We start from the raw sequence: 13,173 nt of genomic DNA on the forward strand, positions 1-13,173 counted from the left end.
CCCCATATTTCAAGCGATATATTTGCCATTTTGTGGCTTCGGGGAACGTTTCTCGTTGTTCCTAGAATCATTAAACATTAGCAATTGTTGAATTTAGCTCACCACGTTGTTTTGAGCCAAAGCTTTTGCTGGTTTAAAATTTTGAGCGCTGAATAAGGGTAAATCTGTGAGAAGAATTTTCAGAGAGAAATCTAGCCAATGAAATAAGAAAGATCATTTCTAGGAGTGGATGCACAGCGGTTAGGTTTATATAAGAACTGCAATGAAAGGAAAACTCCATTATCGATATTGCAGTTGCAACTAGCCTGTTGTCCTACAATGGGACACAGGCCCCAAAATTAAACGTCACGTGTTTAAAAAAAAATCAAACGGCACTGAGCTTGTAATGTATATTTTATTTTGCACAAGCTTGCATATATACTGCACATACATTCAGTTTAAGAGAAGATGGAAGGCACACAAGGCAATTGGACTACTGTATCCTTTAAGTGGTACAAAGCAAAAGGTAAAAGTTTGGAGAGTGTACAAAAGCTTAAAACACACAAAGAAAAACCCCCTCCCACCCTCCCCCCAACAACATTTTTTTTTCCTGTTTTAAAATTTAGTAGCTGCCAAACTAAATTTTTTACTTTTACTTTAAAATCAATTGTCTACTGCACCTTTTTATTTTCTTTTTAATATGGACAGGGAGTCTCATTTTTTATCTTATCAATTAATATTACAGTACATCCTTGGTAATACAAAATTGTACACCTTCATCAAATAAATTAGGATAAATTAAACCAATAAATTATGCAAAGTCTTCAGAACAATAGACAACAACAAAAATCCACAATTGAAATTGCCTCTAGCTAAAAAAAAAAAAAAAAAAAATCAAAAATTGACTTTATCAGTTCAGTTATTGTACTATATTCAAATCAAAGGGTCTTTATTACAAAAAAAAGAGCTTAATAATGCTATTTACAACATATTGCTAAATAATATAAAGGCAGTGTTTTGTCACGTTTTATACTATATACATATGAGAAATGGCTGGGACAGTATCGGGCAAGCCCCGACCTTTGATTCTTCTAGGTAGTGCTGAGACCAACCCCAAATACATTTGTTTTTCTAATTCTAATTTTGAAGTGGTAATATACAATTTTAAAATGCCTTTTCCCCCTCTGTGGAGGATTAGAATATTTTTAAAATACAGAATGAATACATTTTCACAAAAGAGGGCCGGTCTGTCTGCCTTTTCTGCTCAGGTTTGTGCATTTTAGGGGGGTGAGATCTGAGAGAGGGCTCAGTTGAAAAGACTCAAAGTCCAGATGCTTCCAGATGCCGTTAAATTCTTAGAAGGATAATTATAAGAAGACGCAAAGGTTAAACACCAGTTTCGATCCCAGCTCTGAATATGAGCGTTTGAGCTTTAAGTTTTATAGATGGTTCACAACCAACAGATGTACAGAAAACAAAACTGCATTTCCTTCAACGTAACATTTAAGTGCAATACAGTAACTGCTTACTCATAATAAACCAGTTACATTCTTTGAAGGGGAGCTTTTTGAAAACAATGCTTCTTGTAATTTGCAAACACAGAGTTTGTACCAGAAGGAAACATTTGTACTATTCACACCAATGAATATTCTATAATATACATGGCAAAGAGATTTTGCTCTATCCTCACATGTACACTGCATCTTTTAGGGGAGTCTGTCAAACACTTTTTCTTTGATGAATTTATGATCACTTCTGGGGGATATCCTATTTTTAAAGCCCCCAAATCTTTAGCTTCATGACTTAGTATTAACCTGTATATGTATGTATGTGTGTGTGCATGTATGTGGGGGGGTCACTCACTAAATGTCTGCATGTACATAGAAAAGAAATTTCATAAATTTACAGAAACTGCACTACCCTCGCCCTTAACATCTGATGAAAGAGACTGTTATCTTTTAAAAGAAGAGAACAGGATTTTCGAGAATGCTCTCAACTGTCTATTCAGTCACTGTAGTGTTCCTGATAAATCCAACAGATGTTGTGAGAATGTAGTTATTTATTAAAATCTCATGTCTTACGTAACAACAGCCATGAGGTTAAATATTTACATTGCTTTATAAAAGTTCCCCTCTTGCTTTAGTGTTTTTGTTTTGCTTTTTTTGTTGTTTTTAAAATTTTTAAAAATGATATTCACCCACCTCCCTAGCACAGCAACAAAGATTCTGCAAACATAAAAACACTTGAATTAAATAATACTCGGAGGCACAAAGCAAACTTCAGGAATATGTGGGTGAACATTTCCTTAAATAATGACTACATTCTACCATCTTCCACGTTGTTTTACCATTTAGTGTGAAACGTCCTCATTAAACAGCCAGAGATACAGTAAGAATTAAATGTTTTGTTGTTGCAAATAGAACATTCTTTTCACAAAACATAACAAAAGTCTAAAATAGGTCCTTAAATCTAGATAGGAAAAGGTAAGCTTTCCACTTCACACGCATATATATATGTATATTTTTACATGTGTGTATATGTGTGTACGTGTTTTTATATTCACACATCTGCACACACATATATAGCACATGGTATGAAATATTGCTTCTATACTACTCTTCATTAGGCTAAGAAAACACAAGATTTGCACCACAGTTACAAAAAATTGGCTCTACAAGAATTTTCAAAACTCGAATGCTGCTCAAACAATTGAGGAAAAAATAATTTGCGGTATCAAACTGTTCTAAAAATTCTCTTCTTCAAAAACGTATTCTCCCGCTTTGTTTTAAAAAGACACAAAATATGCATAGCTATCAACGTTATGTCAAACAGCCAGAAAAAAAATCTAGTGTTTATTGCAGCTGTAGTAATTGGAAATAAAGTCAAAAAAGATGAAATTGAAAGCCACAGAAGGCACAAGAACAATTGTACTTGTGGGAAAAAACTGGTATTTTGAAGGATTTTTAAAAATCCCCCCGCTGGTGCATTTTAGGTCTAGGCACAGACTATAACCTCAAGTGTATATGCAAAAATAATTTAGGATTAGCAGAAAATAAGTGGTAATGTGGTATTTCAACGTGGACTTGAGACTTTTTTTCCCTATGTAAACCGTCCCTCATTCTTCACCCTCCCACCATGGAAAGTTAACTTTCTGCCAAGCAGCCAATTTTCACTTGGTGAGAGTTGAGCTAAGATTTGAAAGATGGTGATTAAAAAGAAAACCAAACTGTTAAATAGGAGTTTTGAGAGACAGGCTTTTGTCATTTTCCAATGCACTGGGAGGCACAAGATTTTATGATTGTAAAAGGGGAAAAGAATCATCCAAAAGCAAAGCGATCAGGTCCTATTTTCAGAACAATGAGGTGAGTTTGTCCTCACGTTGTAATTTCTTCTCTGAAATAATTTCTATGCCTCAGTGAACATTGAGAGGATATTATCGTAGATAAGCGCGTCAACATTTGGTTGTGAACACAAACTTTTGCTTCATTTATCTATTTCAATTAGAAAGGCAGGGGAGAATAACACTAAAAATCCAAGTAAGTCTAGAATCAATAGTGAATTTATCCCAGATCAAGAAGATACTAGCAATCTGTCTACGTAGGTGAATACGCTACGGTTTTTCCTTTTACCTTGCAAATGGCAACACAACGTTGATATGAATTACATGGAACAGCAAAGACCCAGTTGTATACTGACATGAACAATGAATGTCACACTCTTTTACATGAAGCAAAGCAAAAGAGTATGACCTCAAATTGAGATTGCTTCCCTATTTTGTGCTGATTGGATTTTTTTTGGTTTGCATTTTATTCCGATGTAATGATTATCTGAACATTTTTTTTTTCAAGCAAGCTGGAACAAGAACAAATTGGATCTGGTGGCTCTGAGCGCATTGTGTAGGAGAGTGCGAGCTGGGTGATGCGTTTGGCTGTGGGTGCAGAGCGAAGCCGGTGGTGTTCCAGCCCATGCCGCTGCACTCTGTCTACACTGCAAGAGCCTGTTAGTCTCCTGAATGATGCAGGGTATCATAAGACTGTGCCGTTTAATTTAAAGTCAGCAGGTTTTCAGGCTTTGTGCTGACAATAATTGCCTCGATACATTCCTGTCCATCAGCAGAATTTATAAATGACGCTAAATTACAGTGAGTGGGTCAGCTAGTCAGTCACATGGGTCAATCTGCATTCTCTAAAGCCATGTATTTTTATAAAAATGAAGGAAAAATGGTATTTATATTCCACATGATCTAAATACCAGGTTTGTCACTGTGTCATTTTAGGAGGTGTTTATCAAATTACCTAAGGGGAGGGAAGGGTCTGGAAAAGCCTAATAGAATAAACAAGGAATTCTTACTGCATCTGCACACAAAACCCACCTAAGAAAACAAGTGTGAATGCCAAACAACTCCTTAAAAGCAAGTATGGGACGTTGTACACCTTTGAGAAACTGGAAAAAGAGAAAACGAAAAAAGAGGAGAACCATTGAAGAAAGCATCAAATAGCAGCTAGCTTTCTTACGTGTGCTGAAATTGTGTCTTTTGGGTTAACCCCTAAACTTTCCTACGCTATACGCTCTTCTCACATTTTGGTCAATACTAGCTTCTGTATTAGAAGAGACTTTATCAATTGCTTTAAAATGCTATATCTAAAGTGAAGAAACACTTAATTAGACTGTCACCACTTTGAATATCCATCAGGGTAGTGTGGAATTATCCATGAAAATAGGTCATCTTCATATGTCCTCCTCTCAGGAGGTGAAGATCAAGTCAGCTAACAGCTGTCAACTAACTTGTAGTGTCAGCAGGAATTTTATGCTCAAATTGGGATGTCCTTTATTCCCTACTATAGAAAGATATTCAGACAATAGTGTTTTTTGAAAAAAAGTGATAAATAAACAGAAATAATAATTCTTTTAAGCATACAAAGTTGAGCAAAAAGTAAATTTGAAACTTATGTGCCTATGAATATGTGAAGCAAGATAAATAGAAAAGGATAACAAGTTTTAGAGGTTTTTCTCTATGAAGAATGATATATACTCACTTATTATGAAGAAGAACCTTTAGAGAGGTGACTAGAAGATGATCTATGAATTTCCAGTCTCATCTTGAAACAGTCAGTTTTGTGCAAAATTGCTTTTCCTCCCTAAGAAAGTGGTACTAGTTCGGGCTGTTCACCACTTCTATTAGGAAAGGCTTGCCAGTTAGTGATTTTTCTTTTTTAAATTTGGCCTTTTGGGACACTTTTGAAAAGTGAGCTGTTCACCTGCCATTGGCATTATTTTTAAATGTAATAAAAAGCTACTTATTGAGTTCAAACCAAACAACATATTTAAGTTTATGAAGTGGTTTCATTGAGTTTTCCCACCCTCTTAGCTGTGAGAACAAGAGACACATCACTGTTGGTGAAGTTGTGCTGTGTCAGGGGTCTCCCTCCGCCAACCGCCATTTGCAATAAACCATCAATCAAGCAGAAGCATCTTTAACAAATGCCCGTCCTTGCTAATATAGACTTTACACAGGTCAACATTCTTTTTTCCCTAAAAATTAACCTTATTTTAAGTCTCCAAATGTTAAGGGCCTTGGGCAAAAGTAAACTAAAGGTGAAGGAAAGGAACCATCCCCTTGCAATGGAAAACAGAAGGAAATGAGAGAAAGATGACGAGAGGAATTACCAGCTGATTTCATAACATATCCATGCCTCCCATACACATATACATGAAATCAAAATCTAGACATGTAGAACTTGGACATCCAACGGGGACTGCTACTAGTCATACATTCGAAAAGAGTTGTTGAAATTTCTACTCATGAAGCAGCTCTTGTAGGCAGTTCGGGGATTTGAAAATCTCAGGGACTTCACTATCCAGCTTGCAGATGACCTTGTATATGGCCTTCTTCCAGGAAGGATCAACATCTTTGCCTGCGATAATGGCATTGAAAAACTCCCGTAATGTGATCTGCGCAACTTCCAGGAATCTCTCTGGAACCTGCTGATACAAGGAGACAATGGCATTAATAAAGTTTTCAGTTTCAAGTCTCCAGTTCTTCAAAGGAAACTGAGCTAAGTTCTTTCTTTCAGAAAGGGGCTTACATGGCACCTGCATTTTCTAAAAATGGCCAGCCTCTATTCTCTTATGTAAAGTCGTTATATATAGCAGCATTGTAATGTGGGGTTGACAGCTTTGTAGAGTTTTAGAAAGAGACTTGTGCAAAGCATACATGGAGATCTATTGAAAAACTAGGATTCCACTGTGAACATTGGGGTAGAAAAAGCCGACATACTGTCGGGATTCCTCACTTCGTTAAACAGGTGTATTCCAGAAGCAAGTCTCCAACGAATGTTTCAGAATTTGAGTCACATTTCCTTTTGATTTACATTTTTAAAACAAAATGTGTTCTGAAAAGTAAAATAATAAATAGTTGACCTTTGATATAAATCAAACCCCCACTGTAAATGAAGAAAACCTAAAATCTCAGTTTCCTGCTTGTATCGGAGGATTGTTGACGCAAACGTTGAACTGTATATTGAAATAATACGTACTATAAAGTACTCTACACATGAAAAGGAGAAAGATAATGACATTAACACTGAGTCCCAGAATCCAAAATTTGTACTGAATCCTAAAATTCTACACTAGAAACTACTTTGAGATTAGAGTTGCTTCATAAGAGAGTGATTTGTGTAGCTGATAAAAATAATAAAAACTAACATTTTTGGAGTGCTTATTATGTGTCAGGTACTGTGTTATGTACTCAATGTGAATTATGTCATTCAATGCTCCCAACATCTCCATAAGGTGTTATTATCCCCATTTTACAGTGAAAAAACTGTGGCTCAGAGAGATTAAAGGAATTTTTTAAAGTAATCATATTTCAAGATAAAATTCTCCAAATATTCCTTTTAGAATCCTTATTTGTTAATTCTTTTCTTCCGCAGCAACTAATATACATGTGTGTTGTGTGTGTGTTCTTACTTGTTTATTTAATAGTTTGATCTCTTATCTAGGGAAAAGAGTAGCTATTGATGAACTTATTTAGTATTCTTTTTAAGTTACTCATGGTAAAGCAGGGCCTACCCTTCCCCATACCAAGACAATGGATTCACAGAATCATTCCATGAATTCATAATATTCTAAGTACACACTAAAACTCAGTAGATTTCTTTTAGTGGGGTAGTTATGCATCAGAAATGTTTCATTTTTACAGTAAGTGCAGACACATGAGGAAGTCAATGTGCTGTAGTTGCATGTGTATACAGATCTTTCTATACATATATAAGAAGGGAAAGATTTTCATCTCAGTTCAGACATGCTACTTAACAAAGTAAAAGGGAGGTATTGTCACATTGAACATATTTGATCCCTTTCTTCCTACTTTTTCTCAATTTGGGCAATGGACCTTTTCATAACAGTTAAAGAAAACTGCAATGATCACCAGACATCCCTAGTTTACACATTTAAAATAGGACAAAGAAGTTCATTGCTTCCAATGGAAAGTCATTTGTCCTTTGTAAGGAAACCTAAGTCCCCAGGAAAAAAAAAAAAAGGGCCCCATGTGGGGCCAGCATCTAGAAAAAGTGAAAATTTTGAGTAGCCCCTCCCAAAGACATATATGCTGGCCAGTTTCTCAGGACACAGTTCTTAATACTGCCTGAAAAATCTTCCAGGACACCACCTTGTCCCCCACGGATGTGCAAGTCCATATACCCTAATGGCCACCCGCTGCTGAGAATTCATCTGGATTTTCTACAGAACTTTTGTGATTTTCCCCCAAATCTCCTGCAAATACATGAGTATTTGTGGGATGGGAGGGGCCTGGAGGAGAGATTAGCACTCCTATTCACCTTATACAAAATAAAAAGTCATTAAGCAGCCTCTTTGATTACCCTCCTCTCTTCCCCCAAAGATAACCCTTCACGTTTCATCAAATGGGCATTAGTGAGAGAGAGAGAGAGAGAATCTGGCTGGAGAACAGTTAGGGAGCACAACTGCTCTCCCTAACTACTTGGTTTGGGAGCTGTTAGCCAAATGCTACAGAAACATAATCATAGGCATTTGTTAAAATAAACATTTTAAGAAGTGTGGTTTTACCGGCCATCGGCAACAGATCCATGATGAAGATCTATGTTCCCTAAACACTCGGGGATGTGGCATGGCATGTCAGAGAGCTGTGAGGAAAAGAGGGTATGGCAGCCGCTCCAGATGAAGTTAGAGAAGGCTGGGAGCCCTGTCCACTCCAAGGACCCCACAGGAGGTCTGGGGAGCCAGGGGCCAAGGGAGCAGGGACTTGTTTAAGGTGGTCAGAGGACGGAAGAGCCATCTAGAACAGCATCGTCACTAGAGGAGGGAGAGAAGCGTAGTTCTAGCATTTGCCTGAGAATAAATCAAAGTAACTTCTTTGGGGGTGTGTGCAGCCTCCACTCTATTCTTCCAATTCGCCATGCTTGTTAATGGTTTTTAGCAGGTTTTATCGTGTTTTAAACATTCATTTCTTTGGTAGTAATCTTGCGCTGTCCTTTAACATCTTTTGTATTTGTGTCTTGAGCTTATTCAACTTTTCACTTACTTGTATCTAGTGGTAATGAATTTATCATAACCCGTCTTTGGATAAAAAGCCATGATTTCTATTCTGTGTATCCCCACAATGCTTAGCAGAGTTCTTTTGCATAGTCTTTGATAAACAGTTCATAATGAGATCTTGCCTTCTGCTTTACTGTGTATTGTTCTAGAGTCATACTTATCTTCTCCCTCAATACTTAAAAAAATTTTTTTTAAACAACGATAAAAAAGATAGAATTTAAAGAGTTGGAACAGATTTCAGAATTCATTTTATAGATAAAGAAACTATGAGATTCTATGAGATGAAGAGACTTATACAAAAATAACTTGTCCAGGTGTTGTTCCATTAAACCATGCTGGCTCCATTCTTAACCCATTTTCAGTAATTTCTACTTATAGGAGGCATCAAAACCTTGACAAGCTGTGGATCTGAGATTGAGAAAAACCACATAAGAGCTAGCAACTTCAAAATAAATGAGAATGGTACAAAAGATTCCTGGGAGGAGACTTTGGTTATTAGTTTATGCTTGGGAAGGGATGAATTCTTGGCGAACAAATGAAATGGTCTACTAATTTAGCACTTACTTTGAGGCAATACTCACACAACAGATTGGGCTGGATAAAAGAAAGTTATGAGATTCTCTAATACTAAAGCAATTACTCTTTTTTTGGTGGCTCCAGAGAAGCACTGGATCTTCATGGTAGCAACTGATCTTCTGAGAGAGTGCCAAGGAATTCCATCCACAGGTAGAAATACCACCCATGATGAAAGATACGCTTACCTCTCTGCTTGAAAAATTTCCCCAACTCCTTCTAACAGAGTAATGGGGTTCCTTTCTGATATTTTTTGGGGGGTGTCTTAGAATTCAGGCTTCTGAGAATGATGTTGTCCATATTTTTCTGTACCTCTTCACACCTAATGGATTTCCAATCACTAATAAACATCTGCAGAAAATCCCTTAGTGACAAGTAATCCCTTATCTAGGTTTCTTTTAATAGAACCCAACAATCTGCAGAATGAACCCTGGAGTATCTCCTCAGCATCAGGTGGCAACAGTCAATCAAGTCCCTGGAATGCAAGACAATGCAGGCTGCTGGGAGGGGGGAGGGAAGGCCATGCCTTTGGACATGCCACAGGGGAAAAACAAAAGGCTTCCAAAGTCTCTGGCTGGAACTCTGAAGCTATTGTGGGAGCTGCTGGGCCGAGTGTTCTTCAGGAGAGGAGAATGGAAACTTTGCTTTGATAAAAAGGCATCCCAATATAGGAACCTCACCCCAAATGGTCCTGCCTCTCCTTGCCTTGATATTTGGAGGAGAATATAATTGCAATGAGGCACTTGAATGCACTCATAAATTTGAAGGGGGCTGGCTATCAGCATCTACCAATTTCATCACAATTGTTTGTACTTGAGTCTTAGAGCAAATGAGGGCCTTATGGGCTTCAAGAAAATGGAGAAAATGAGAGGATGTTTTCCAGCCTGCTCAGTCTGCGGCTGGGTTGTGCATGTGCGCACATACACGCGCACAAATGATGTGTTGGGTGGGTGGGTATTTTGCTGTTCTTTTTTTTTTTATCGGAATGAGTGGCAAAGACACATTTTCCCCCCGTCTTCCTCCTCCTCTTCCCAGTTGCTTTACCTTCAAGGATGATTTGTTTTATTAAACTGACTGTCCCTAGCCTCTGCAGTACATAATAAAAGCCTGACATAGCAGGCTGCCTGCCTTCTGTGTCCTGCAGACACTCATCATAAGTGTCAGGACATACCAAGGTTAGCGGTCACTGGAAGTGTGCTTGCTGGCCCAAACCTTGCCAAACGCTCTTGGCAGCTGAATGAATGTCACAGAGAATAGAAAGGGAATTACAAAGGTTAAAAAGAAGACAGCCTCTCCTATTTTCTGGAGACAGAGAAGCTGATTTTTCACACCTTTGAAACATCCATAAGCTCATCCATCGGCCTCTTGTAGAGGACCTAAACCTTGCCCCTTGCACAGTTCCCCATGGACACCTTTCCATCCTTGATCCCCTTTAAAAATTGGTCCACGGGAGTAATTTAATCAGTGAATTGATCTTTGCTGAAATGGACAGAAAATGAACCAGACATAGACCTCTCTCCCGAGCCCCTCCCCAATAACCAAAGGCTCAAATGGCTTATCAAGCTTATCAATAGATTACAAACTTATCAAGGGAGATCATCTTTTCAGCTCATCTTTTAAACTATCTTTTTTTGTTGTTTCAAACTTACTTCAATGGGGAAATGGAAAAGGAGACATACGTATGGGCAGGAGTGGCTAACTGATGGAAAAGTAAAATCCTGGCTAGTATTTTGGGGAGTTAGTTTGTGTGTGGGTTTTCTTTCTTCCTCCTCCTCTATTTTTTTTTTAATACTATAAAAGGGCAATAAAATGCTGACAGTAAGAAGACAATGTCAAGGAGAAAAGGGTACTGGTATTTTGGATACTCTTCACTGCTCGCCTTGGAGAGAGAGTTATTCTTGTCACAAACCCTTTTGTCTGCATCTGCTGACTGCTTGCCTGTAGCCAGCAGCATACTTTAACTGTTTTGTCACCTCCTAACATCACATGCATCAGCTGTTGGGCTTTTGTTACGGGTATTGTAGAACTAATCCGCTGTGGCTGTTCTACCGTGCAGTAAATAAAACAGAAACGGGCTTCTCAGACAATTCTGCATGAATATTTCAGATGGCTTTTACAACGCCGATTCACAAAATCAAATAAATAAATAACTCCCCCGGCCCCCCCAGCCTCTACCCACACACAGAAACAAAACCCCTCCAACTAGACCCAGATGCCTCCAAGTCAATGGCATTGAAGGCACTGACTTGAGCCTTGAAGCAATTGTTTCAGTGAAGTTGAAAGAAGAGCGCTCTCTAAACTTCAGCTCCATGGTATTCATATTTATTATCAGAGTTAAACACATCTAATTCCAAAGACTGGGTGAGCGGCTTTGAAAATGTGGAGAGTTAATTTTCTCTTTGGACTTTGTTAAAAAAAAATACGTAATGCCATCAGAAAGGTATAGTTAGAGTTGCCTTGTCAAACTACTTTTATTGTTTTCATCGGAGTTTTCTTCCCTTCTACTCATCTGAAAGGGTCAAAGGAAGATGCTTGTGCATCTAGTTCACCCTAAGAGCCTTTCTATAATTTTTAACCTGTGTAGGAGCATAAAAGGAAAACTCAAACTTCGAGCTGGGTTTTTCAAAACTGAATTTACATCATGAGCTCTCTTATGGTATAAACTAATCATGGCGTTTTTCTACATGACTTCTAAGTGTCTTTGGAGAAGTTAAAAAGAGAAAGGCATCTGCACGTGTGCATGTGCACACGAACACGCGCGCATGCACGCAAAGATCCTAGGAAAGGAGACAAAGTTGAAGTACCTTCCCGAAGATTCATTCACCCTGGTGTGCACATGATTCCTCTAAGCAAACTCACCCATCCCCGCTGTTTGTTAAGTAAATATTGATCAAGGAGAGACATATCTCCTGACAGCAGTGGCACAAGCTGGGGCCTTAGACTGCAGACAGAGTGGACTTAAATGGATAAACTCAGATGCTTTAGTAACTCCTCACTGAGATTATCAGATGAAAAGGCAAGAACAGATACGCTATTGCTGCTCCTCTCACTCTCTCACTCTCACTGAATTCTCCTGCCAGAGGCAGAAGAGAGGAATCACCGAACTATGAAATATGGTTACAAGATGCTGTTACTATGGGTCTCCTCTGCAGTCATGCATGCACTTATTCTGTGTGTACAGCCGAGGACTAGCTGGCCCTTCAGAAGGGAAGAAAGGGTGCAGGATGCTACACAGAGTGAATCATGGGATTGTATGCCAATGCCCTCTCGTTATGGGAAAGGATCAGATGGGAAAGCAAGCCTGAATGTGCTTTGGAAAGCATAAAATATCATCCAAATGTAAGGTGGTGGTTTGAACCTTTAAAGGAGAGCCCAATTCCTGGGAGGCGTTTCACTGTGATTAATAAATGTGTGCAAGGCAGCGTTTTGAGAGATGCTTTGAGGAGGTTCGCTTGGGCGATTTTATTGGCTGAGTCAACAAGTTGAGAAAAGTTGCTTTGTGTTTCCTAAGCTTTATTTTGGTCACTTTGCGATTGTGACTCGAATCTTTGTCGAGAGCTGAATGGCTATATGTGCTTCCCGCAGAAGGCCAGCTGTAAAATCATCTCTAGAGGTTAGGTTTTGGTCAAGGAGCAAGGTGTTATATATTCAGAGTTCCCACCAAATGGCTACATGGCATTTAAATTTTATTAAGATTCTCAAATCTGTTTAGAAAAACTGGCATTATCTGGGAGCACTGGCTGCGAAGCGGCAGGCAGGTCACACCAAATGGGGCAGAGAAAGATTCTGCAGCACAACTGGGCTGCAAACTAAAGTCTCTTTCACTCTGATGCTCCAAGTGGCATTCAGCTTTAGGGGACCTTACAGGATGAGATTGTACAATGCTCATGCAGTTTTAGGCCTAAGAATGGGCTCACTTCCTAGTTACAGGTTCTGCTACTTAAATATGTAAAGAGTAAATGCTTATAGGAAGTGGCTAGAGTTCAAGTCTGTCCTTAAAAAAACCCCAAGAAAACAAAAAAACCCCATGTTTCCTCGGTTTAAGCA

The 13,173-nt window shown here is 38.5% G+C and overlaps 1 protein-coding gene across 9 annotated transcripts in view; it reads right to left on the reverse strand.

The window, feature by feature from the left end:
• Positions 1-375: 375 nt before the first annotated feature.
• Positions 376-13,173, reverse strand: part of PROX1 (prospero homeobox 1) — a 56,648-nt gene continuing 43,850 nt past the window's right edge. For 5 of the 9 annotated variants that reach the window (XM_070591584.1, XM_008515143.2, XM_070591582.1 and 2 more), the window contains one exon: positions 376-5,961. In XM_070591584.1, coding sequence (XP_070447685.1) covers positions 5,776-5,961 — 186 coding nt within the window. In that variant the 3' untranslated portion in view covers positions 376-5,775. Of the gene's footprint in view, positions 5,965-13,173 lie in introns of all 9 variants that reach the window. The other 4 variants (XM_070591581.1, XM_070591578.1, XM_070591579.1 and 1 more) reach the window with 1 other exon arrangement.

Source organism: Equus przewalskii, chromosome 23, assembly GCF_037783145.1.
Source record: "Equus przewalskii isolate Varuska chromosome 23, EquPr2, whole genome shotgun sequence".
NCBI classification, from domain to species: Eukaryota; Metazoa; Chordata; class Mammalia; order Perissodactyla; family Equidae; genus Equus; species Equus przewalskii.